At 35.2% G+C, this 27,167-nt stretch overlaps 1 protein-coding gene across 4 annotated transcripts in view; it reads left to right on the top strand.

Annotated features, from left to right (window-relative positions):
- The window catches only part of iqsec1b (IQ motif and Sec7 domain ArfGEF 1b), a 202,894-nt gene that overhangs the window by 45,232 nt on the left and 130,495 nt on the right, over window positions 1-27,167 (top strand). For 2 of the 4 annotated variants that reach the window (XM_088636878.1, XM_088636888.1), the window contains exons 2-3: window positions 2,771-2,800; window positions 15,740-15,847. In XM_088636878.1, coding sequence (XP_088493004.1) covers window positions 2,771-2,800; window positions 15,740-15,847 — 138 coding nt within the window. The remainder of the gene's footprint in view (window positions 1-2,770; window positions 2,801-15,739; window positions 15,848-27,167) is intronic. The other 2 variants (XM_088636879.1, XM_088636880.1) reach the window with 2 other exon arrangements.

The following is a 27,167-nucleotide window of genomic DNA, read 5'->3' as shown; positions in this document are numbered from 1 at the left end:
TAACTGCAAGCTGCTGTAACCTGACAACTTACAACAACTTTAATTCTTTCCAGGAGCAATCATTTGAGATTTCCTTCCCTCTTTCAAAGATTTCAAAGACATCAGCCTCACATTAAGTCATTTTTATATAACGTCTCTTTGGAAGTCTTTTTCCAATCTGTATTAATTAGCAGTCTTTCCTTCCAGTAAAGTTTGCTGACCATATGTCTGAGTCTCATCAACCAGGAAGAACTAGACTTGAAGGATCATCAGCATTCCTTTGCTCTGATGTACTCTTTTATGTAATCCCTTCTAGTGCATGACACACTTCCTGTAATTATCCTGAAACCCGATGAGGTTTAAATGGGAATGAACATTTCCTGTAAGCAATAATAGCTGACAGCAAGGGAATTTCATGAAGCTTTCTCAAAAATAGATGAAACATGGCAAAAAGGTGAAGGCATACCAGGGATGAAATGTTTTAATTATGAAAAAAAAAATGTTGAAGCCTTTCAGGATTTCTTTATTTCCTGGAGGAGATAGTGGCAGTAGTACTTTTTCCTGTTTTCCTGGTTTTGTGTGGTCTAATCAATTCTTGATTTCCATTGTTCCCTCAGGTTGCAGTGATTGTGCATATTGTTTTTAAGTATGGATAGATCATTGTTTTGTTGTTAGTTTTTTTTTCTAAATAGGCTTGGAAGATTATTATATTAATGACCTCACCATTTCCATAAATAAACTATAAATAAACTTTTTAACTCATAGCAAAGGAATGTACAGATACTGGAGTCTACAGCTTGTGCTCATTAGACAGATTTAGGGTTGAGTGACCTCAAAAGGAAACCTGAAAATAGAGGCTTTCTTCTTTTGTCTTCTATCTCTAAAATGAGGTGCACAAGGGCAGGCGATCTATTAGTTTGATGCCTGTGGTGGAAAAGTGGTGTTGTTAGGTATGAAGGTAGTGCAGTCACTTGTAAAAAGGTTCACTGGTTATATGGTTTTAGCTCAAAGTACTGGAGCCTAACTGAGGTAAATTAAATTAGTCCCAAAAGAATTCTCCATTTCAGAAGAAAAGATTTATTGGAACTTGCTGATTTACATGTGACTTGTTCTTGTATCTCATTTTTATTCTGTGAAGTTTAATTTTTTTTTCTTCACCCTGAGCTGGCTTTTTCAAACTGGATTGCAACCACAGTGGGAGTCTAACTAGTTATTAAACTGCTCTGGATTGTTCAAGCATCTCAGAAAGTGTGACTCTAGCATTCCAAAGAGCTCATACAAACCCAGAATATGCAAGCCACTGATAATAAAAATACATGCTAGGAGAATTGTAGTAGTTCTTTGAGATTTGTTATAACAAAATCATCTTAGCAGACTTTGTATTTCGTTTCCTTTGGCAGTATTTTGAGGTCCTGTATTATCCATTATTTCACATGAAAATACGTTTTTTTTTATTTAGATGTTTTATTACCTGATTCTACTTTTTTTTAAACTAATTTTGATCTTTTACAATAAATGTTAATAAAAGGATATTTTAAGCTATCGTCTGTGTTGTCTGGTCTTGTAGTTGTTCAGTAATGTTCAGTTACAGTAGAATGCTGTAGTCAGAAACCACGTTGAAATTTTGACATCTACAGTATGAAAATGAAAGCGGTTTGAATTGGAGGCAAGTGCTGGACTGGAGTTGATGAACTGAGCAACAATCAGTTTTCTTACAGTAGCAATATGTCAGATGATCTCGGCCGAAATGTGCCATTTTACAACAGATGCAGCTTTTTGTATGCTCTGTATATGAAAGATTTTCTTCCTTTGTTCACTCTAAACTTTAGGATCTTTGACAGGACTGTATCTCAAAGGTAGGTTTCATGAATAATGGAAAACTTTTCCTCTAACCTAAAGCAGCCTGAAGAGCCTGCTCTCAGGCTTGGATATTAGAGTTCTCAATCACGTCCACTGAGGGCCAAGCGCTTCCAAACATAATTCCCATAGCAGAAGTGTGTGTAGCGGAATTCTGCTTTATAAAAGCCTACCCTTTTGAGAAACATTGCAAAGGTTAACCTTTGAAAAAAATCCCAGCATTTTTCATTAATGCTTATTCTGTAATGTTTAAAAAGTTAGCAATAAATATGATTCTGAATGTATCATCCTCTAATGCCGTTTCACATTCCTTTTTAATGCGGCTTTATCTTCATCAGGGTAATGAGGTGTATCATTAATCTAAATTCCAATTTGTTTTAACTACAAGAAAATTAATTGATGTGCTATTATCCCAATTTGTGGATAGTGGGACATATCCAGGAAATTATGGGCCCTGGGAGCTTTTGTTTATTATATGACATCGCCACCTTTGGAAGTGAGACAGATGAATTGACTGTCTTCTTCTCTCCATATTAACCCCAAGACACTAAGAACAGTGGAAAAACAAAGAGTTTTACTGGACATGGAAACTGAAGCTGCTCCACTGTAGTATACAGAATATTCTCACCCATAAGAACTAAGACCAAGAAATTGTTGCAGTAATGATGTTCAGCTTCCACTGTCCCACAGCACATTTACAAACATCAAGTCCTTAGTAACCAGCAATAGTTTACTTCTTAAATGTTTTTGGAATTGTGTGGGAGCACAAGTAGTGTAGCTTTTGTTTTAACTGCAATATTCTTTTTGTTATGCAGGACAACAGTTTATTCCAATCTGTATTTTAATAATCTCCTTGACATTCCTACAGAGGTTTCAAGTGTTTTTGTTATTAATTTTTTTTTTGCTGATTATCTGTTCTTATCTTTCTTTGCAGGTCTGAATGTGAAAGCTCAAGAAGTGTCAGGTAGGTATTTAATTCATTGTCTTAATACGCTGTGACACTCCCTCTGGGCTGTAGCGCTTCAATTAACCCCCGTGCTCTCAGTTTGGAAATAAGACGTCAGATTTTAATGAATCAGGTGGTATTATGCATTCTCATCTACATATTTGCCCTCCTTTTCATTTTTGATTATACATAATGTTATTAGTTTAATCGGGTGTGACGGAAGTGATGCTATACGAATAATTGGTCAGGCAGCATATGGTAGAAAGCTGGTTAGAGGTTCAGCCTCATCACTCCAGGGTTCATTGGTTCAGTTCCTTCTGTCTGTGTGGAGTCTGCGTGTTTCCCGTTTTGTCTCTATGGATTAGTACTGCGCACTGCCGTTTCCTATCTCGCTCAGATTCCTCCCATCTCCCAAAGACTTTTTGCTTTAGGGGTTCTTACTCACTACAAGCAGTAATGGCTATGTGATGACAGAGAAAAGTGAATTAGCAGGATGGGTTGAATAATCCAATTTCGGTGAGTTTTTTTTGTTTTGTTTGTTTGTTTGTTTGTTTGTTTTTCTGATACTTGACTTTATGGCTTCGTCTGCTCATAACTACATTTCAAAGGTTTCCAAGTCAACATTGGTATTGGGGAGTAAAATACATGACAGGGGGCCATTCTAAGTATATCCCCCTTTTTATCTACCCAACACTGGATATTAGAAAGGCCATAATAATGATAGAAAAGAATATTGCAAAGGCAATAAAAATCATTTTTCGGCATTAGAACAACAAAAGGACAGTCAACAAATACATACAGTAACTTATCTCGGAGGTAAAATGCATAATGTTTGGGCAGAAGAAGGGAAATCGCTAATAAATGAACATTTCAGTTATGCGTTTGCAAGAAATAACTAGGGATTTCATGTCTCAGGCTGAGCAAAGCTAGAGTTTGATATTAAATAATATCTGTATAGAGCAGGCAGAAGTATCACAGGTATAAGAAGCACTTCTATCATCATTATTGAAAACAAACAAGATGCTGTCCACAGACCATTACTAGAACTTGTCAAACTGTCACTCAGGACAGGGGTACTGTAATAAACACCGACTGGAAAACTGTTAATGTAACACCCATCCATGAAAAGGGTGACAAATCTGAACCAAGTCATTATTCTTCAGGTGTGAGAATGTCAACAGCTGAAACATTGTGTTTCTTCTTTCTACGTGCACGTAACTTTTACTTTTTCCCTTGTTGAACTATGGCTTAAAGAATTTTCAGATGGAAAAGATTCTCAACATTAGATAGGTTCGTCCACAGCCAGCGCTTACATTTACAGCTCTCCACTCGAATATAGTTAAACGAATATGCCCAAACTTTGTATTTGCTTTAGAAAACTCCCCAAAAGCAACTGAGTTATACCATACTGTATAACTGTTTTTTTTCTCAACTACTGATTAAATGTCTCTGCATTGAGGCATACACTATTTGTTTTTTCATTGTGTTATTTTTTTTTTTGGGGGGGGGGGGTATTCCTTTGAGGATTTTTTAACTTCATTTAAAAAGAATATAAGAATTTTTAATTATAGGAATTTTTTAAGAACATTAACAACATGTAAAAAATCGTGCTGGAGGGGGACAGCGCTGAAAAAAATAAGAAAAGAAAAACAATCTAACTTTTCTAATTGTAATTTAAAAAAAATTGTTTTCAATTACCTTTTATTGAAAACAGAAATTGTTTTTTTACATATCCATATACAGTTTATTAATTTCTAGAAAAGTATTGTTTATTCATATTGTTTGTATTCAGATAGATTAGAATTCATTTTGGAGTTCACTGAACTATGAGCTTCTGCTTTGTGTTGGACACATGCTACCAAAAAGAAGCTGTCAGCAGTCTATTGAAATTGCTTTTGAAGGCCTAACTCAAGGTCTTGCTTACAGTATCTTTAAATCAGTCAGCTCTTGGCAAAGAATGTGTTGTGAAAATACAGTAAATGAAAATAAAAGTCTAGCATACTGATGAGGTAGCTTTCTTTTTTTTTTCTTGTGATTGATGTTCATTAAACTGTGGGCTTTTCTCATGGCCAATGCTGAGAACAACCTGTTTGTCATACTGGGAGATCTCAATCTAATTAATATATCTTGTGACCTTTTCCAGGATAGGTGCATACAAAATCAATGGCTATAAAGCAAAGCCAAGTTTAAGGGAATATTCGTAATTAGTTGTAGGACATTGTTCTAATACAATGCTGTATCAAACATTACAGATAAAATAGGCAAATGTTTGTGCAGTTAATGATAGATTATGATAAGAGAAACTGTAAGTTTTTATAAACAAAACATTTTGAGATCTTAATACTGATCTCAGTGCCATACAGGAAAAAATATTAGAGCACATTTACAATACAGTTGTACCAGTGAATGCTTATTCTAAGCAAAATCTTAATCCAGCAAACTGGAAATGCATATCAATTGTCTTTCACTGCTCAGTGCTAGGTTTGCCTTTGTCGTTATGTTAAATCTTCAATAGACTATGGTTATAGATGTACAGTACTGTAGCTGATAAAGAGCGCTGTCCTGACTTGGATGCTACTACAGTACATCAAAATTATTTAGAGATGTTAATACAAATGGTGTACAGGAAATGTACTTTACCGAGCTTCTACAGTATATACAGTACAGTAGTTTAGTAGCTGAGTAAGATTTTTCTGTGCATCAGAATACAAATGTTAGTTTCTGTTCTATGGTGTGGCCTGACAGGATTGTTCAACTTTTATGCTTTTATTTTCAATTGGTTTCAGTTTGATTCTGGCTAAATCATAAAGTAGAAATTTTCAAATGAGTTGTTGAACAACCGATTCCTAATTTACAGTAGGCTAGTTAAACAGCCAAGTCTGGAGGTTGTTCTTTACTTTTTGCATGCTGTCCATTACAGTAGTACAGTAGAGTAGTATAAAAATAAATGTATTTTGTTTACAGGAAGTATAATAGTATTTTTTTAAATAATAATAAGTCCAAAAATAATAATTTAATACGTTGCAGCAAAAATGCATTTTCATATATCCCAATAGTGTTTTATCCCAGTTAGATATTCTCAGATTTACTGGTAACTGAACAGATGTTTTTTTCTGAGTTGTTTTTGTACTGAATCCAGTATCTTCAGCTGAGAATTCTGCTGTTGTTTATCTTCTCTCCATCCAAGCTCTCCTAATGTTCTTTGCACAGTGCTTTATATAAAATGTTCAAGAAATCAATGAGAATGTGTGTTACCAATAAACTTGACACACTTTAAAAAGGTGAAAGACCATGGTGCTTTGACAGGCATAATTTTAATTTGATTTTATACTGTACTATTTCAGGATTTAGGAGTGAAAAGGCAATAGACAAAATAAGAGTCTTGAGTCTGGATAATTTGTTAAGGCAAATGTAGTCGTGTATTAAAAATACTTAAACTAAAATTTAGTTTGCTTCAGAGTTGAGCTAAATATTTTGTGACATGATGAACTTTGAGAGGATAAGAGACTGTTAAGAGACTGTTATCTGCGGTGCAGGACATCATTCTGGAAGCTGCAGCTAGAAGATGAATGGACAATATTCGTGGTTTGTTAGAGCTGTCTGTATTTCAGAAGGAAAATTATTCATCATTCTCATTCTACCCTTTATTAAGTGAAAAATGTTTTTCATCTCCAACATCAATAATGTTTCAGTTTTCCTGAAGTGTCCCAAAACTATTTTGTAATGAAATATAAAAAGCTTTGCTCCCATAAACTCTATAAATATATTTAAAACACGCAATTATACTATCGTTCTGTCAATAAACTAACTAATATGAACGTTACAGAGGTGCCAGCTCAGGTAATCTATCTTATGTGCATTTTATTTGTTTTTCTCTCTATGTAACATTTCAAGAAGGAGTTTCTCACTGCTTGAGCAATTTAATTATCAATTCAAGAACAGCAATTCCATCTGTTCAACCAAGGTAGAAATTCTGATGTGAAATTCTGGGGTTAGATGAAGTGAAATTGCCTTCATAAAATGTTAGGGGTTTTTCCTTTATATATGGTACATGTCTACATCGATGTTAAAGTCACTAAAGGAAGTAAAGCTTAATGGGACTTAACCAATACATATAATCTAAAATGCTAATGGGAAACTGGACAGAGAACGTCTACCTTATAAAGCTTTTTCTGTGCAGATTCACTTATTTTTACTGAGCTTCCCTGTTTACAGGTAACATCAGCTTTTGATTTTCAGTATGTGCACTATACATGCATACTGTATATGCACCTGTGTGACTAATACAAGTAATCCATAAAGATTGACCCCTGCTTCAAATAAATAGAAAATAATTTAGATGATATTTTCCTTCTAGTGTAAGTGACAAATCATTGTACTGATTCAGTCACAGAAATATACAGAAACTCAGTGTACTAAACTCTAGATTCGTTTTGCACCCTCCGAGACAGTCCCTGTTTTTAATACCATGGCTATTTAAAAACGGTTTTGGAGTCTCTTCAAGGGCACATTTGCTCATTTTGGAGTTCTGACTGTCCTTGTTGTGTGGAGTGAGTTCCTTTGGGGACAATTTAGACAGGGCACATTAGCTGCTGACCCTGCTCATCTTCTTTTCATTGCTACCTGAAAGACAGGGCTATGACTGCAAAGCCATTCCCTCTTCATCATTTGGGCTGCTTGCAGAGCAGGGCTGATATACCTCCGGGGCTTCAACTCTTTGTGTTTTCTTTTGGCAATCAGAAGGCAGACACCGCTACTGTATGCGCTAGCCTGAAAAAAAAACCCCACCAAAATCAATATACACCGAATACTAAGTGTGCTAATATGATGGTGTTGCGATTAATGCATTTTTGGGCGATGTCGAAATTGAGTAGAAACCAGGGGCTGTACATGTGGATCAGCAGCTAGGGTAGAACAGTAGAACAGCTGTCCTGGACAAATACTGTTTATACCCCAATCGTAAAGCTCTCTCTGTGCACAGCACAGTGTGCTATTAAATCTTAGTGAACCAGGAAGGCCCGTAGTGTGTAATGTTAATGTGCTGGCTTCAAATTTATAGTAAACTCCACTGCTTCAAATTTAGCTTGTTACACTGGAAAGCGTGAGCATCATTAATTATTAAATACTTTTGAACTTAGTACTGTATGTTATAAATAACTCCTCTCAGAGGAATACAGTGCTGAGATATACATTACTGAGCAGTAAAGGCTGCTGGTAGTCAATAAACCGGTGAAAAGTAACTTGAATCTGACACTGGTGTAAGATAAATGTATTTTAATAACTGTCTTGTGAACGGATGGTTTTAGTCAAAACCAGCGTTAAAGCTTTGTCTTGCTGCAAAAATTGGCAGGTGTTTCTGTCTAAAGCAGAATTCAAATCAAGTCGTTGAAATATGCCTTTAAAACAGTGATAATGTGAATTTGTCAGAATTCATAATCAATGTGCAAGGGATATGTCAGTCTTGTTTGCCTCACATGTGATAACTTAAAGGTATAGCGAATTTGAAGAGGCAGAATATAGAGAGACAGTATACACATCCTGTTATGTAAGTATATATTATAGGTAAAAAATATATTTATTACCTAAGAAAAAAATACGTTGGCTTTATATTAAATTACTGCCCAGCTTTATATTAAATTACTGTTAGAACAGAATAATCTTTCTGGCTGAAGAAATTCTGACACAGTCTCTTCTAGCCACTTAAAAGTCACACGATTGTCGGATTTCCCATAATCTGTTTTAAACATTTATCGCGTGTGTTCAAGTATCGAGCCACTGTGGATTGCGCATCATGACATTCCGAAGTTTTGAGGGTTATCCATTCATCCATTTTCTCACCTCTTCATCCAGTTCAGGGGCGTGGGGGTATGCAAATGGATGCAGGGTGGGAGGCCAGTCCGTCTCGGCAGATTTCCCCAGAAGCAAAGTACCCGACCAGTTTATTTTTGCACTGTGGAAGGAAACTGGAGCACCAAGAGGAAACCTATGCAAACATGGGGAGAACATACAGTACAAACGTCCCCTCAGACAGCACCCCAGGTCAGGAATCGAACCCAGGTGCTAACCACTGCATTGCCGTGCTGCCCCAGTTGAGGATGATATGAGTTCTAAATACACTGCTGCACCTTGAAACTGTTAATTTTTATTTTTTGTACTCCTGCCATTTTTTAACCCTCCCTCCACACACACTGTGCAATACCTGATCAGTTACTGCTGTAGGATTAATTTACTCTAAAAAATGGTCACTGCTTCAAACATTCTACTTTTCAGTGTCCGTGTGAGTAAAACCAGAAGAATTTTCCCCTTTATTGAATATCAACACACAAATATACTGTATCTGTTCATAAATATAAAGAATTTAGTGTATTGAGTAGATATAAAAAGACGTTTTTAGTGCTTTCTATATAAATGCAGAAAGTGATCAGTGATAAATTGATATGTTTTTTAAAAATGGGAATTTTTGGGAAGTTTCTTTATAACATTCATTATAATTCAATTCTAATTTTGTTTTTAGTTTTCTTTCTCCATCACCAAACTTGGGAGAATTTAAAATCTCATTTCCAGAGATACTCTAGTAAGGAAGCAGCTGCATGCTAAGGCAAATAACAACCAAATAAAATCACATCCCTCAAATCCTGTCTGGCGTCAGAGTCCAAAATGCCAGCTGTCAAGTCTGTTGACCAATGCAATTTAAAAACAATTCAGCCAGTAAGAAAACGAAAAGCAATTTGTAAATTGTGTGAGTTTTACACTTGTTGTCATTGAATCCAATAAAAAGCTGAGGTACAGTAGTGAAGGCTGACCAGCCTCACTTGTTTCCTGCTGTGTTGAAGCTGTAGCTGCCCAGTTTCAATCTCTAGCATACAGTAATTTCAGTTTTGTAAGAACCTTGTAGTAGCTGTGTCAGAACACACTTCTGTTTAAAGCCTGCTGAAAACCTTAAATATTTAATGTAGAAAGGATGTCTACTACCGGACACTTTCAGCATTTTGTTAGGTACTGGAAAACAAGACGTGGTGACATACAGTATTTGATGAATAAATATACACACTCAAAATGAGACAAAATCATGTTATATAACTGTGTATAATATAACTTAGTAAGTCATTGATGTAGTTTCAGTAACTTTCTAGACTGTTGTAATGTACAAAAAAAAACACCACAATACACAATACTTCTCTATCAAGTACTGGTCCTACATTAATAGAAAACATTCTAAATTGTGCATAAATACCCTTTTTAATAGCACCTGTGTTACATACTGGTATATACTGTAAACTGGTGTAACAGTCACTCTGATGTTGTTTTTACCATTTGTACCAATGAGAACACACCCACGCTGGGACCTTTTGTGAGGAGGTTCCTCTTCACCTTGTTTGAATGAGTGAGAGTGAATCATTTAGAAAAGTGCTGTATGTTCACTTGTACTTTGTTAGTCATTTGTGATATTAGTTTTCTCCTTTCTTGTTTAAATTCAGGATGGCGCATTTGACGGAAGCATTTGACTAATAGAAGCACTTCTGTTCCATTCTTTCTTTTTTTTTTTTACTTTTCACATCTCATAAAACAAATGACAGCAAGGTCACTGGACGTTTGTATGCAGTAGAAGTGCTGTGTGTGAAGCCATATGCACCACATGAATTTTCCCTCCCTCTAGAGAGATCATCGCCAAAGAAGAAACCTGTTCCCCTTTGTTGATCCATTTGTGCTGGAGTCTGAGATCATGATGGCATGCTGACTCCGATATTGACAGCTTATATGAGATTGGAGTCCGGTGATTGAAGATTACTGTACATTGCCAAGTGAAGCAAGGGTGTGATTCAATATTGTTTTAACAGTGCTTTTTGCGAGTTTATGATGTACTGTACTGCATTTGGAGGTCTTAGAACTGTACTGTTGGTATTTTTTGGGGATAAGAGCATTGATTGCTTTTCGTTTTTATGCGCAGACTTACATTTTGGCATTAAATCAAAATGTATCAGAGAACATCTCTAATTTATGTGTTTAGCTTCTTCAACTGTTTGTCAGTGTCAGATTGTACCACAAGGCATTTGCTCATGACAAATGTATTTTTTAAAACTCCTAATGCGCTGGCTGTTCCTTCTGCAACCATGCCCAGTGATGATAAATCAGAGTGACTCCAGAAAATAGCTCCTTCATTTTTAAACAAAACAAACAACTACTGTGGGAAGATCAGCTACATTCTTTAAACAAGGGAATTTACATTTTTGTGTGTTGAATCTAAAGCTTGAAGTTTTAAATCTCCATGTAAAACAATGACAATTCTAGCAATTGCTTATTTTATTCCTAAATCCATTTTCCCTCTTATTCTGGGTCACAGTAAGGTAATCCTGGAACAGCCAAATCAATAAACTTTCTTCAATGGGATCAGGCAGCTGAAAATGGTAGCAGGTTACCTTGTTTTTTCAGGGTCATTCCAGACACGTTAGGAAACTAAGACTTCTAAAAACAGTTTGGAGGTAAAAGATGATGAAAGGAACTCTGATGCAAAAACAATATTTGAGAGTACCAAAACAAGAATGTCAAGTATTAAAATGGAATAATTATATCTACAGTATCTTGGGTTTAATTATGTAATGCTTATTCACTTTTGGCCAGATTGCCAGGTGGGTTGTGTTTGAACAATTATTATGTACTTCAGATAAAAGGTTAGCGCTGGCTTTTGATGTTGAAGGTTGTTTTTCAATAATAGCATTGAAACTAGAAGGTGAGTGCACAGCAGAATTTTAGGTTAGTCACGTGCTTTCTTTTCATGGGGTTTGAGTAACGTAGCTCAAAGTGGAGTGAAAAATTTGCAGAGACACCAAACTGTAACACATAATGTGAATTCTCAGACCTTTAAACATTTTTGAGGCTACAAACCAAGGATATTTAGTGAACACAGTTACGTAATTCGGAACCTGCTTTCTAGTGATAACAGAGGCTTATATGGAAAACTGAGAAATCACTGCAGGACTTAGCCTCATGGCATCACAGATTATTACTATGAGCTATGGGTTGCTGAAGTCCAAAGCTGATTTGTCCTTGAATTGCATTTGTTCAGAAGACTCTTTAATTCAATGAGTGAGTAAAACATGAGATAGTACACATAAACATTCTCAATAAGCTTTTGAAAGAACGTATACCCTGTGCTACGTTCAGAAGTAACAGGTTATGGTGTGTTTCTTTTAGCTCTGTGACATGAAAAGAAATTTCTTTCAATTAATTTACAACCCAGTAGCTCTGCCAAAACCCGTAGCGAAGGGGATTAATACAATCTGAATAATTCATGATCCACAATTCATGGTTAACTGTCAGTAACTGCAACGAAAACAACAAAAAAAAAGAATTATGATTAGCAGTTGGAAATTAATAATTCAATCTGAAAAAAACAGCAGTAAATGGAATGGGCTTCCTTTCATTCAGCTCCCCCATTAGTCATACTTTGTGCTAAAAGAATTAAATGGAGATTTTTCATTAAATGGGAACGAGTTGCTTTTTCCAAAATTATGTTTCACGCAGTCAATTAGACGATTGTTTTATGTGATTAAGACCACCGATTAGATTTGTGGAATTACACTTCTGCCATCTTCGTTTGTTAGAGTCTGGAAAAATCCCCTAAGGAACTGATGAAAACAACATCCTAAGATGGTGTAATAATGTGACTACTGTAGCCTGCGAACATTTCATTTATATGTACCAACCATGCATGTGGCCGTTATTATGGGGACGTTAAGCATGGATGCTAGTTTACAGTATATATGATGGTCAACTATATTGTATTCAGTTCTGCCGGCTGATCACCTTGTTAGACCAGTATAGAACTTTTGGTTGACTACAATTTTGGACACATTTTCTACTTTTAAGGGCAAATTGCTAGTTAATGTGAAGTACCGTAAAAACATTTTTTTCTATTAGTACTGGAGTACGTGGTTCTCCGACTTGTATTATTTGCAAGATAAACTGTTTTCACAATTTAGGGTTATCTGTCTATGCTATTGGTCACCCTGTTGCTGCTGTTGCTCTGTTGGTGATATGTACAGTATGAGGGCATGACTTTAAGAGCTATCTGTGGCACCACAGAAAAAGACCATTTTAGTAGTAAGAGGTCCACTGTAAGCAACTAGACAATGGTACTATTCCATAAGCACAAAGAAATCGCTTAGAAAGTTATATACTGTATACAAGTAGTTCAGGTGGGTAGCTGCGTCAGCATGCATAGGCTGCAAAGGAACAAGTAATAGGTTTATTCCATGCTGAAAAGAGAAGAAAGAAAACACAACATTTTGGCCGTGATTAATATACTGTATGACCAAGTGCTAGAATATACAGTATGTTAGTTTCATGAGCTTAGTTAAATATTTCCTTAATTTTAACAGAGAATTGCATATTATACAGTATGTGTGGTGCTGTAGCACTGAAGGCAGGTTCAATTTCTAATTTTGTTATTTTGCTGGAGTGTCCTTTTCCACTGGATCTTGGGGTCACATCTAGCCCTGCACCCTGTGCTCTTGAGATCCAGATCAAGTTTACCACATCTTGACCCATACTAAGTCTTCCTGGTCATAGATGGAAGGAACATGTATGTATTCACAGAACCTCCAGACTGTTCTGTACTTTTAAACTGATATGGGAATTATTCAGCACATGCATAATGTGCCTTTATTCAGGTATTTTCAAACACATATTGTACAATGAACAATACAGTCAGCACAGTTTCACCTAGTGTGAACTGTGTGACCACAATTAGACTTGGCTTTGAAAACATTCTTTCATATTCCTATGTATTAAATTGAGCATGATTTGTCATTTATAGATATATAATATCTTGGCATCTTGGTTTTCTTAATGTACTTCAAATCACAGCTGAATGCACAAGTAGCCCTGGAGTTATGATATCGTTAATATAACAGAAGAAAACTTATGTTATACTGAAGGAAAATACTTGCTGAACCCGTCTAAGGGGAGATAGAAAATAAATAATTTACATACTGCATTTGCTAAATGATTCCTTTCTGCCAAGTAGTTTTGCCAGACAGTTTGTCAGGTTAGGTATAATTTTGTAAGAAATTTGTTGTAATTTCTGGATAAAGTGTGCTGGTCCCTAATTATTTTTGATTATTGTCTGCATGTTCTTTTTTTTTTCCTCTGAGTTTGCTCAGTTGATTCTTTATCATTGTAATCACACATAAGAACTGTGGTTCATTATAGTGGAATAGTCATGAACCTTCCGGGAAAAGTGAAATGAAAATGCATGGATATACTGTAGAAGCGTTGTGTTGTAATTGCAGCATCACTCAAATACAGGATGTCATGGCTATGTTGTCAATTCAGCATTTTTGCAAATTCAGGGACAGAGCCAAATTTTAGCAGAAAAAATCAATGTTACAGTTTCCTGCTTTATGCCCTTGTTGTTTGGTATTTGTCAGTTCAGTCCTTTATATGAATTTGATGGGTTTATAATAGAAACCCAGTGGGAATGCATTGCAATGAAGGTTTATTACATTGCATTTGCATTGCATGGTTTTACTGGATATCAAAGATTTCAGAATACTGTCATCTGGTAGTTTTGCAATGGCCCTGCATTCATTCCTGTGTAAATGTAGTTTTTGTGGCACATGAGATGGCTACCATCCCTTCTGCTTTGTCCCTTCCAGGGATGAGCAGCCTTTTCCTGGGAATGGGAGGGGGGCAATGGGTTTCTTTTAAACGCTGGCTGGTTCCGATGGTGGAATCCATCTGCAGTTTTTGGAAAACAGCCTTGTCTGTCTGTGGTAAATGCGAGCTTGGTGGAGCTGCACCTCCTGGTTATTCAGAACATGAGCCGTTGTTTTAACTCGGGATTCTCATCCATTCCTTCTGAAGTTCAAAAGCAGTTCAAAGGTTTTGCACACGCCATTCCTGTCTGCCAGCCAGTTTCAGCGTGCAGTTAGAAAGAGCTCAATTGCATGTGCCCCTATCTACCGTTACTCACAGTGGCCCAGCAATTAGACGCTTAGAGAAAATGCAGACTCATATTTATTGCTGTAACCCCCTCACACTGGTTTCTTCTGCCTAGGGCCTTTTCTGCTGTTGAGCGCTGAACTTGGATGTCAGGACTTTATTCCTTCTTCATTAATTGTCTATATACAGTACAGCCTGTGCTTGACCTGTAGACTTCCGTCTTCCATCTATTTTCACAGCTTTTTTCGCCTTTTATGCAAACATGTTGTTGCTGTTTAGATTATATCTTAATGTTTCTTGTTCCATTTCACACTGCATTTCTTATTCTCCTGGTTTTAGGATACGCAGAGCACCATATACTGTAGGTGGCTGGGTTTGGAAGCTGTCAGTTCATGTTTCAAAGCAACTGGAATGCATATCGCATGGATATAGATAATTACTTATGTCTTTATTCCTGAGTAAATAAAATGGTGTTAGATATTGTCTCTTTTTAAAGTTAATTGTTCTAATTACAGCACATTAAATAGTACAGTTCCATTTTTTTGCTGTCGCACGACTGTTTACTCATTGTTTTCTTATCACTGCCAATAACAGGTGTTTACTTTAGAAGAGACAGAGCAGTCTTCAACAAAATGTTTTTACAAATATGCACTTAGATGGTATTTGGAGTTTGATGTTTTTACTTATTTGTGGACACGAGTCCACACTGTTTGGCAAGCCTTATTACAAATGAAATCCTTCTTAAATGGACAGACATGTTAGTAACAAGCGACATGTACTGTATGTGCTAATATTTCTTTAATCTAAAGATGTATTGTATTTGAAACCCTATTTGCTTTCCCCCATGTTATTTTTTGTGACATAAAAATCTATTCAGAAAGAAAGTTCAGCATGTGTTTTGCTGTGACTTCATGTCTAGTCTTACGAGATTCCGGCCATACATTCTGCAACTGCTGTGGTATCTTTTAGAAGTGCAATGTGTGAATGTGCTTTTTTATCTTTTTCTTCCTAAAGAAGACATGCTTCTTTGCCCGTTGAAGTCACGGAAAACCATGGCAAACTTGCTACTGCACTGTGCAGAAGAAGCTATCCCTGTCACAAGTGGAAGTCCGCATCTTTTGGGTAAACTAAAGGGTTTATTTACTCATTACCATTGGAATTGTTGAGATAACGATGTGTTGATGTGCATGACTTGACTTTTTTTTTCCAATTTTGTGTGTTTCAGTTTCATCTTCTGATGCAAAATATAAGCCTGTTTGAAAATACTGTGTAGTTGTGCTTGTTGTTTAAGGAATTCTGAGTTCTGGTGTTGACCTTTATTATTATGTATTACTGTGTATTAATTGTTTTTTTTCCAGTACCTACTGCAACATCTGCTTTATCAGAAGTGCATACAGAATGCTTTTATGCACAGAGCAACATAGCCAAAACGTTTTGTTTAAAATGTTTGTGGTTAATCTGATCATGTAAAATGTTTAGTTATAAAAAGGCTTAGTAGGCATAATGTTTATTTCTTAAAGTAGGACACTGAATATGTGTGGCACTAGATGAGGTTTGTGTTTTAATGGTTTATATAATATTTTTGGAATAAATCCACTCTCCCTTGAGCATGTGGAAATGTCAAATTGCATAGAGTTCCAACTACCAGTCTACCTTAGTGTGTAACTGCATATTTACTGAAAACCACTTCCCAAACAAAATGAATCTCCCTTAATTTCATTAATTATAAATGGCAATGAATGAAACATCTTATTTCATTGATACCTGCAACTGTATATTGAGTTAATGTTTTTACCCTGCGGTTTATATGCATTTTAGTTCAATTCTCAAGACAAAGTAAAATGTTTTGCTGGATTCTGTTTTCAGATCATTTGTGTTGTGCAATAGAATGTTATAGGAGAAACACTGGCCACTTTACTTGGCAAACAGCTTTATTTTGTTGCTTCACTCTTACCTCTCACCTAGTGACACTAAGTTTCACGGGATTCAATTCTCCAATTCTTAGAGGAATAACCTAGAATTTCATCCTCTGTGTATCACGTGCTGCTTACCAACAACTTACATTCAACCATCCGTAATAAGCGGAAGTTTGAGAATTTAAAATTCCACATCCTACTTTAGTGTTTATCGCTTGAATACTTTTACCTGCAACCTTCTATGCTCAAGAATCTTTCATGTCTGATTTACTTTTTACTGCTTTTCTGCTATAGTCAAGGTAAGGGTATGAGATCAGCTTCAGGCTCCAAGACTTATTGCCTGGATTATTTTCATTTATCAGAGGAATTTGGGCCCTTTAAAAAAAGAGAAATATGTTTACCCTTTGTTATCTTTTTTGCAAATGAAAATGATCTCCTGGAGTTCAGTGGAAACTGGTCCTAATATCCATCCATATACAGTATGTTGTTCGCAAATCAATATTTTAATGAATCTGGACATGACAAACAATTATGTATCTCTCGAGAGAGAGATCTTCATTGCTGTCCTGTAGTAACTGATTTGCTTGCACAAGCAGTGATAAAACACATAATTTATTATTGTTTCTCATCAACAGAAACCCATTGAAATTCTCCAGCAAATTGCATAGTGTGGGTACTTATTTCACTTCAATAAAGTCAGCAGAATGTGACCTAAGAGCTGATTTACAAATGAAATGAACTGCAAGAGATCAAAATATTTAAATCTCAAGAATTCAGAGCTGTGGGAAGCTCACTTGAAAGAGTTCACAGGAAATTTCAGGCCCTTTTCACTGTGTTATAGTTTGCAGTAGACTCCCACAGAGTTTTGCAATGAAAATCCTGTTCCTTTTCCTTGGCAAAATTAAATATAAATTCAATGTCAGACCAATCTAAAAACAGTTGAGTAACAGGCTTTTAAAAGTTAATTAAGTTAATTGTCTGCGAACTTAATCAGTTTGAGTCTTTAACAAGTTTTTTTTTTCTTCTTTCCTCGGCTCCACCAAATTGTTTTTCATTAGAAGATGAGAATACTGTACACAAGACAAGACTATTAAACAACAGTGTCTTTGCTGTTGAGCTCATCCACTTTGGTTAGTGTAGTAGAAGAACTGATGCTAAGTGCATATTCTAAGAGTATCTGGAATGCTGTAATGTACAGGTGCACTGCTTAGGTAGATACATTTTGTCTTATACAGTACCTACTGTACGGCTTTCTTCCATCCATTGTTAGAAAGTCTCTTATTCCTGGTATGGGACTTGGTAACCTGGAAACTATCCTGAACGAATAGGGCACAAGGAAGGACTACACTGGACGTCAGTCCAACAGGCACCACTCACTCAGACAATTTAGAGACCAGTCAACCCAATCACCATGTCTTTGGAAGCAGAGCACCCTGGGAAAACCCAGTGGGCTGGAATTTTAAAAACATACTGTATCAGCTCCAACAGGTGTGTCGCAGCTTCTGCTTAATTAGAACTAATGTACCAGACGATGTCTGAGTGGGCACTCAATGGTTGTGTGTAGGTTTGTTTATGAAGAGAGAGAAGGGATCATTTGTGTCCTAGTCTCTTACCTACATTTAAAGACCACTTCAGAAAAAAAGTGAAGTGAATTAAAACAGTTCTGTCTACCACAGAAAGATGGTAGACTTAAGACAATTCTGTTTCCGAAAAGTATTGTGATTCAGTAATAGGTACGGTAATTTATATTCGGATCCATAAATCTCATATAGGGTTAGTAATTTCCTTATCAGAGGCTCAGTGGTAAATCTGGCAAAGAGCTCTTCTTGAATTTCCATGGCGTTAAGTGAATGACCTTCTCCCCCTGCCCATGGCCAGTACACATGGGTTACCCCCCGCAGTATTTCCCTTTTGTGCAGCTGGGTGGACTGGAGCAACTGGAATCATGTTCCTCACTCAGGGTCTGCAGCAGAGATTTGAACCCACAACTCACCAGCTGAAACCTACTGTACCTGCTACACTGTGCTACACTGCCATCATTAATCCTATATACTGTATACTTGAAGCAAGCAGTGTTGAAAGCCTTTTTTCTGGCAATGCATTATTGTGTATCCATTTTGATTGTACTTGCATAGCTAGAAAAGTACGGGTTGGTTAGATTTTTATGAGACATAATTCTGAAAAAAAAAACTGCGTTTGAAGCTGACTATTAGTAATTCATGATTTTATCAAATATTTATCACCTTATTTGGTTTCTGTTCCTTAGTGTTTCTTTTCAGGCTAATTCATAAGGTGGCACATAATGAATGTTCGGTACTGTACCAAAGTATTAGCAGGGTAGGTCAATTGATACAATGTTTGAATGCAGCTGAAAGGTAGGCCTTGATAACCCCAATAATGGAAGCTTACCCTCAGTCAGGTACTGCCTGGCTCAACAGCCTTTGTGCCAAAAAAACAGGAAGATGATTCATTATCTATTTGCTTAACAGTTTTGGTCTGTGATTAAATCTCAAATATTAGACGTTTTGAAAAAAATGTAAATGGTCCCTTCGCCACAAAGACAACCTTTTGAAAAAGCTTTTTAATTGTTCTATGCTTGTGTGTCTACAATTTCTGACATATGCACATTTGTCTCATAGTTTTGAGCACAGGTACCATAAACAATGTAAAACAATAGTCTTTGGGTTGGGAGACAACAGTCTGTTTTCTTTGACTAATTCTCATGGCAGTTTGGTTTCTGAATAAATGCTTGTTTGCATTAATAAAATAAAGAGGAATGCATCATGACAGAGGGTATTTTTTTAATTACAATATGTATATTTATGATTAAACCCATCCTTTTTGTGAAAATATATTACATTTAAAGCCCTGACACTGCTGTCTTTGTCATTTAGACTGAGTCTTCCTTCACACACAGTTGGTTGTATGATTTTATGGAGGAGATCCATCTGTAAAGCTTTCTATCTCAACCTGAAACATTCCAGTGTTTTAAAGATTATGTCTTAAGGCAGCAGAATGCTGTCAGCTCTAAATCAGTATTCAGTCAAGCTAGGGGAAAGGTAACAGACCACCATTAAGCTTTTGGACTTTGATGTAGAGAAGGTTACAGATGTGTCGGTCCTGAGGTGTTCAATATTTCAGCTTATATATTCCTTTTTTAACATACTAGTTAGTAACTACAGATTCTTCTAAAAGTTTGTGTAGATGTCAAATCCACATTTGCAAATTTGTATTTCAATTACTTTTGCATATTTAATTATTTTGTATTGCTGATGATCCAAATCTCTTTCTCTATGTACCTGTAATGTACTATGTTCAGAACTCTAAAGACCTTCATAGTGCTTCATTAAAATTTAATGTTACCTAAATATAAAAGTCCATTGTTCTTTTAAAATTGATTACCATGTTTTTGCTGACTGGTTTAGCCCCTACCTTTTCCTCTGCACCCCATTCTGAAAATAAAATTATTATTTGCTTTGCATAAACCTTCTTTTAATTTTTACAAAATGTGCTTATTCATTTCAGTCTGTCAGGGTGACTTTGGCATCACAAAGAAAGACAACCATGAAAGTTTTTCCAAAAAATAAAATTGAATTTTGACTTTGTTATAGCTTACTCCTAATGGGACTAGGAACTGGATCTGAACAGAACTAACTCAAAGAAGAATGATATGGATTTTGAAAGTGCATTTAATTAAAATCTTTAAAAAAGCTTTAAAAATATTTCTGTGATGCAAATATTTGGATTTTAGAATTGTTTCTGTGGTTATAAAGTATTGTGTTATTAATAGTGTTATTTTTACACTAAATTTACATGACAGGTTATGTACAGTCATTGATGGAAATAGCACTATTAACTGGACATATTCCTGATCCAGAAATCTAGGCTTAATTAAGCAGCTGGGTCAGATAATGATTGTACAGAATAGTCTGAGAATCCAAATATGGCCTTGAAGCACTTACATCAGTATCTTTGATACTAAAGAAGTGCTGCAGACAGAGATTGGTTCTGTTGAACACTGGTCAAGGGCGCTTGTAAACTGAAATGGAGCAATCTCTGAGGGCTCACAACTAGCGAGCAAAACATGTCAAATAAGTTTATAGTCTGGAGACACCAAAGAAATGTTAAATGCTGCGAATACTGAAGCAGCTGAAAATAAGAGAGAAAATGTCTAGAGACCAAAGCTCCAAGACTTCATTGTCCAGTTAATAGCTAAGCCTGCCAATCTCTCTTTCCTAATCAACAATGCAGACTCCCTCAGTGGACTCAGTAATTCCAGCTATGGCTTTCTAATTGCAACCCTCTGCCGTTCACAAGTGCAGCAAGTAACACAGCATCATTTCTTGTGTATTTACCAGCTCATTAATTTACTTTCTCATTCTTGCAAATAAGATGAGCTGTAATAGTGTTGCAGAAAAGATAAGTGGAAAATTAACATTACTATGCAAAATAAAAATCTAAAGAGCATTCTTTTTTCATTTTCAACTATTTTATTTTACTATAGATTTGAATATTAGGTTCAAACATCTATACAGTATGTTAATAATTAGAAATATGAATACAGTATATAGACTGCTGTGTTTAGTTCCCCAGAAGGGAAGAGGCTTTGAAAAACATAATCTTTCTTCTTGAAAGATGCATTAAAAGTTTAAAAAGTTATTTGTAATTATGCTACTAATGCACTGTTTGTAATGCTACAAGGCAGAGAAGGTACAGTTTAGCACCGACTGAACAGTGTTTTTCTGCGACTTTCTATTCCAGATTAAAATACAGACAGCAAAACCTGTAATATGAACTGCACTCATTTTGTTCATACAGGGTTTCAGAAAATTAAAGGTTATATTTTGACCTGAGAGATAGCACAGTACAGCTATTTAAGTATTTTAATCAGGATATTTTTAAGCAAGGTTTTATGTCTGAAAGATTAAAAAGAATTTTCATTAAAGGCATTGTGTTTTCAAACCACAGTTAATCAGTGTTATCAGGAAGTGGTTGTCATGCAATAATTCTTTGTATTTTGTTCTTAGAATTAACAAAACTATTCCTGATTGTTGCATCCTGCAAATGTTTCAGGCAAAATGCGTTGCATTCATTATGCTATCTTAATCATCTGTTGTGAAAATAAAAAAAAATGTACACTGTCAAAGTAAAGAAAATGCTTTTCAATGTAATTACTAGTTCATTTCCTAATCTAATATTACAACCTTTAGTGTTCATAAAAAATATTCATTACCAGTTTTCTTATAATTTTCCATGCTTATGTTTTAATTTACACATAATTTACTCAGATTCAAACAAAATGCTTTGGAAATAGCTGTTTATACAGTACCTACATCATTTTGAAAGCTGTTCAAGGGTGATGCTGAAAGACATTTAATAGTAGTTACGCCCAATGATGTGAATGAACATAGAAGACAGTGATACTGTATCTTAGACTATTTACATTCCTTGGTCTGGTATACTGGCTGAATCTCAAAGTTTTCCATTTTTCTGTCAGGTTCTTTTATTCATAGAAAAGCACACCACATTGAACACCATCCCCTGAGTCTATAAAGGGCCAGCCCCTAGAGCCTCCTGGATTTTTATTATGGTTTATTATTATGTTTAATCTAAAACAGAGAATGCTGCCATATCAAAATGAGAGCCTGCTGAAATAGTAGAATTAACAGAAATGGTTCTGCATATTGCATCCTGCTAATGTTGCAGGAAGGATTTGTAGTATTCATTGTTATCTTAATAATCAGCTGTAAACTTCAGTTGTGCACTGAATGAAACAAAAGGCTTTAAATTTTATTTCCTAACCTAATAGTACAATACTGTTAGGGCTTACAGTATATGAGTTGCATGGGGACCTTTCTCGTCTCAAATGTCTATCTTGGCATAAATAACAACAAATCTAATTTATGCCCTACCTGATTCAGAAAAAATGTAGTATTAACTGAGATCAAGTACATTTCTGCTACCATCTCTACTTCCTCTTGTAGAAAATGATTCTGTTTTTTACGCAGAGATTTTAATATTATCGTTTAAAACAAACCGTAACGAGTCATTCTTTAGAATTCAATTAGTGAGATCTCAAGGAGTCGAAGGCACAGTTGTTATTTTAAGCAATTAGAATCTTTTAGGTCAAAAGTTGTTAGCAATGTACCGCATATGGGTTTCTTCTTTCCACTGAGCTTGCCTCAGTCTGTTTGATGTACGATGTAATGATCAGGGAGACTAACATTCAGCTCCACCAGCTCTGCTACCAATGATTGTGCAAACGAGAAATTGAGCACTAATTTATCACTGTTAAAACCTGGGTAATAGAATGCTGCTCTGATCGAGGCGAAAGCAACAGTCCAGTTTCAGACCTGAAATTAATGAACTGTGTCCCTAAGCTGGGAAGTTGGGCTACCAATGCCTGCACCTGTCTACTACCAAATAGAGAAGTTTTGTAGAGGTCAAAAAAACAAAATCACTGAACCTTCATTAAGTTACTTTTATTATAACAATGTTAGTTCATAACATTTGGTAGCACACTCACCTTATCACCATGTCTATAGTTGTTTTTTATTAATATTTATTAAATGACTATATTTTTGTGTAAAATGTATTTATAAATAAAATCATTTCAGTCCAGTTTATGTCTTAGTATTTTACAAAAGTATGCATTTTCGAACAATGTTTATTATTTATTCCGTGCAAAAAGTATGCTTTTTTGCCCAGTATTTAGTATTTTAAAAAGTAAAGTAGAAAAGTTATTTTCTGTTCCAACCACTTAAGTCCTTATAATACCTGAAGTTATCAAATGACAACTGTCAGATCTAAAACAGATTGAATTAAATTTAATTGTAGCTTGAGGTACCTCTGCTTTGGGTTAATTCCATTATATCCGTTGGTAAACGCATTGAAATAACCAGGTACCTCATTGATATTTTGGCAAAGAGAAACTGTTGTGTTTTATTTTAAAAAAAAAACGATCAATTTCTATTCATTCACTTGAAAGCTTGATAAACAGATCATCTCCTGAAAAGACATACCTCCTGCTGCAAAACATTTGCTTTCAAACACATGATGATACAGTGGGGCTGTGATGCAGTGTCTGATTGGCACATGCTTCTATTATTAGAAGTGCCTGTTAGTTTTGTAACATGTCCCTTTCTCATGTCACTTCATGATTCCATAACCACAGAACCACAGCAAAAAAACCTTTTTTAATGGCTGTTGCGTACTGCAACCGGCCCTCTTTACTACAATTTATTAGTTCTTTCAGAAAAACTCATTAACCATCATAAAACAGGGAAGCTGGTGGTTCAGAGCGTGGAGAAATTATTAAGGAATAAATGTAATTTGACGTCCCCTTTATACCTGTTCCTCCTTGGTATCACTTTGCTAATGAATCTCTTTCCTATACAGTACAACAAGGCAGTATATTTGTCCACAGCTGATCTATGTTTGTAAGCACACCATCAATTTAAAATCCATTAATTAAATATTAACCCATTAATCATTGCATTCCCTTCCTCATATCAACTGTAATGTACAGTACTAAAGCATTTGTTAATATCCAGTTTACTTTCATCGGAAGTGGGCTGATTATTCAATACAGAAGGACTTTGAAGGGTGGGGTCTATTGTTATTGTCTGAAGCTACGTGAAACACTGAATTTAAGTCTGAGATTCAAAAACGCAAATATCACCAACATTAATTCATTTTGGCACCAACAAGGTGCCCAGTCCCTAAAATCGCACTTTACTGATATTTTTGTGCTTAACCTTTTCCTGTGTGTGTAACCAAATTGCCAAGGAAGAAAGGTGTTGTGTTCCAATGAAAGTTTTAAAAAGAAAGAGGATTATTGTTTTTGTAAGGAGCAGTGCAGCCTCAGAGATTATTTCAACTGCATGTCAGTTGCAACAGTACTTGTCTTCTCCTCCCTCAAGACAACAGCTTAAGTAAATTGTGAGGCTGCGTTTTTTTTAATTCACTTTGTTTTCGAGAAAAAGTGTTTTTCTTTTGCCCATCATGTAAATGCACTTCAAGGTTATAATGGGTGCACTCTGCAAAAAAAAAGGACTGGTTTCTATTATTTTTCCCTCTCTTTTTTGCTTTTATGGTATTAAAAAATCTGTCACTTCAAAGGAAATCTGGGAAATAAACTTGGATGACAAAGAAAAAAAACAAAAAGACCTTCTGCGTTTCCTCTGAGGACAAGTACAAACTCATAAACAGTAAATCTATAGTACTTTAACTTCCTTTTTGGTATAGAGTGAATATTGTTGCTTGATTGTGTATTTCAGAAATTCAAAACTTGCCCTTGAATGTACAGTATGTTTTGTCATTTCACACACAAGCAATAAGTTGTTAGTATTGACTTTGTGGCTTACAAAAAGTGCTACTAGCAGTAGTAGCTTTAATATTCAGCTTTAATTAAGTGAGGAGTGTGAAAAATGTAGCTGGTTTGTAATACATTTTTTATGAAAGCTCTCCCATGGTGTAATACACAGCGGAGATATTCAGCACATTTCTTAAAGGTGAAACAGCCTTTTAAATTCTTCTCTCATATTGTGAAATGCTTTATGTGTAGTAGTGTTTTATCTGGAAAATTGATATTTGTCATGAGAATAAACCCTATCCTTTGAAAACAGTGTAATTGTGTTATTTGTCTTTATTAAAGGCAGTACAAAATTTAAAAGTCAATATTTTTCTAAGTCAAAGCCATTTGACATCTGAAAGACTCTGAATGTATTGTTTGAAAAAACCCTGTTTTAAAGAAGAGAAAACATTTTGTGTAATTATAGGGAGGAGTTTACATGAACATTTAATCTACCAAGGGAAAGGAAATTCTGCTTGTTTATTCCAGTGTGGAAACAATACTGAACTCAGTGATATTTAAATCTCATTATCTCTTGATCTACATAAGCTGATTATTCAGCGATTTATTTGGAGTTGGTGTAATTGGTCAACTAAGGTTGATTCTAAGTTTGATTTGATTATGTGTAGTACAGGAAAATTTAAGTAGTGCTATAAACAACAGAGAGTTAAAATTATGAGAGTATGTTTCCTTTCTTTGGATGACCTCCTGTGTTTTACCTTGTGTCATCCTAACCTGATAAGTTTTTATCTGGATAGATTGTTTTTATGTCATATGCTAATGCTTTATGCATCTTAAATTGCAAAGAGTCAGTAAGGACTAGGGAAAAAGCTGTGACAGTATCCTTTATCAGCTCCTAAAATGGAATATTTTTATTTTTATTCCACCTCCAACACATTTAACCTTGACTAATAATCATTCTGTAAATATAGTTCTGCCAACAATTAGATTGAATCAGTGAATCAGACTCTTCTGACATTTTCCTTTTCAAATTTGCAGATGGTAAATAAAAGGTCAAAGGCTATTTTTAAAACTTACTTTAACAGAACCTCATAAAGAACAATGAACGTTGAGATGTTTTTACCCGTAAGGAAAAACCTTCATTTACTGTACCAATCTTATTGGCTAGGCTGTTGATAAAATAAATAGGGAATAGGTACCATTGTATTTTGCCAGTTACACTTAACAGTGGATAACAATGAATATTAGTAATAATACTGATTATTAATGCAAGCCTATTCTCTAAAATATTTGCCATTTAAGAGAAATACTCATTAAAGATGTTATGTACAGTATAAATCTGGATTCATAAGATTACATTACAGCATACATTACAGACTATCAGGTATTGACAGAAAAACAATAAAAGAATGATGTACTCCACCCTTGAGTGTGAGGCATCTTAATTTCTTTTGTTTTTATTGCTGTGAATTCCAAATACTCTTAGCAGTTTGCTTGGATGTTCTTACCAGATGCTACTGAAAGCCTTCAGGTCTTAATTTGAGTTTGTACTTACTTTAAATAGAGCCAACATATGCATACAAATAAACGTTTAATATTCCAGTGGTTTAATTGCAGAAGAACACATGGGGTTTGAAAAGATACCATTCAGTTCTCTAGTAATGTACCTTTTGTTTTGAATGTGTCTACTAATAGGATGTTTTATTTAGTTGAGGTAAACAAAAAATCCATCTAGGTTGTTTATTAAAACTGGGTTTTGTTGTGTGTTTTATTTAGAAATTGATATCAGTGGCTTTCTTCCTTTTGCTAAAAAGAAAATGTAATTATTAGGGAAATCATATTAAATGTATTTATGTTTGCTAAACAAATCCTTTGAAAATTATTTTTAATCTGAATACACAAAATATAAATTCAAAGCATAATTTGTAAATAATTTACAAGCTGGCTTTTAGGCAGTACTGATCTTATTCATACATCATAACATTAGATTTGCTTTGGTGAAAATCTTAGTTCTCCTATATGCAGTTAAATATTTTATTTACCAGAATCTATATAGTAATGGTGGTGATACTGTTACTAAATATTATTATTACATATGCTGTTTGAGTTATTATTATTAGTAGTTGTTGCAACAACAATAATAAAAATTGTAATGAGATGCTACCAATTTTTCGGGTCTGAGGTCAAATGCAGTGTAAAATTTGTAATACTC

The sequence above is a fragment of the Lepisosteus platostomus genome, chromosome 6, assembly GCF_059453375.1.
Source record: "Lepisosteus platostomus isolate fLepPlt1 chromosome 6, fLepPlt1.hap1, whole genome shotgun sequence".
Classification (NCBI taxonomy): Eukaryota; Metazoa; Chordata; class Actinopteri; order Semionotiformes; family Lepisosteidae; genus Lepisosteus; species Lepisosteus platostomus.
Note: the sequence above shows the minus strand (reverse complement) of the source record. Positions and strands in the feature narration are given on the sequence as shown.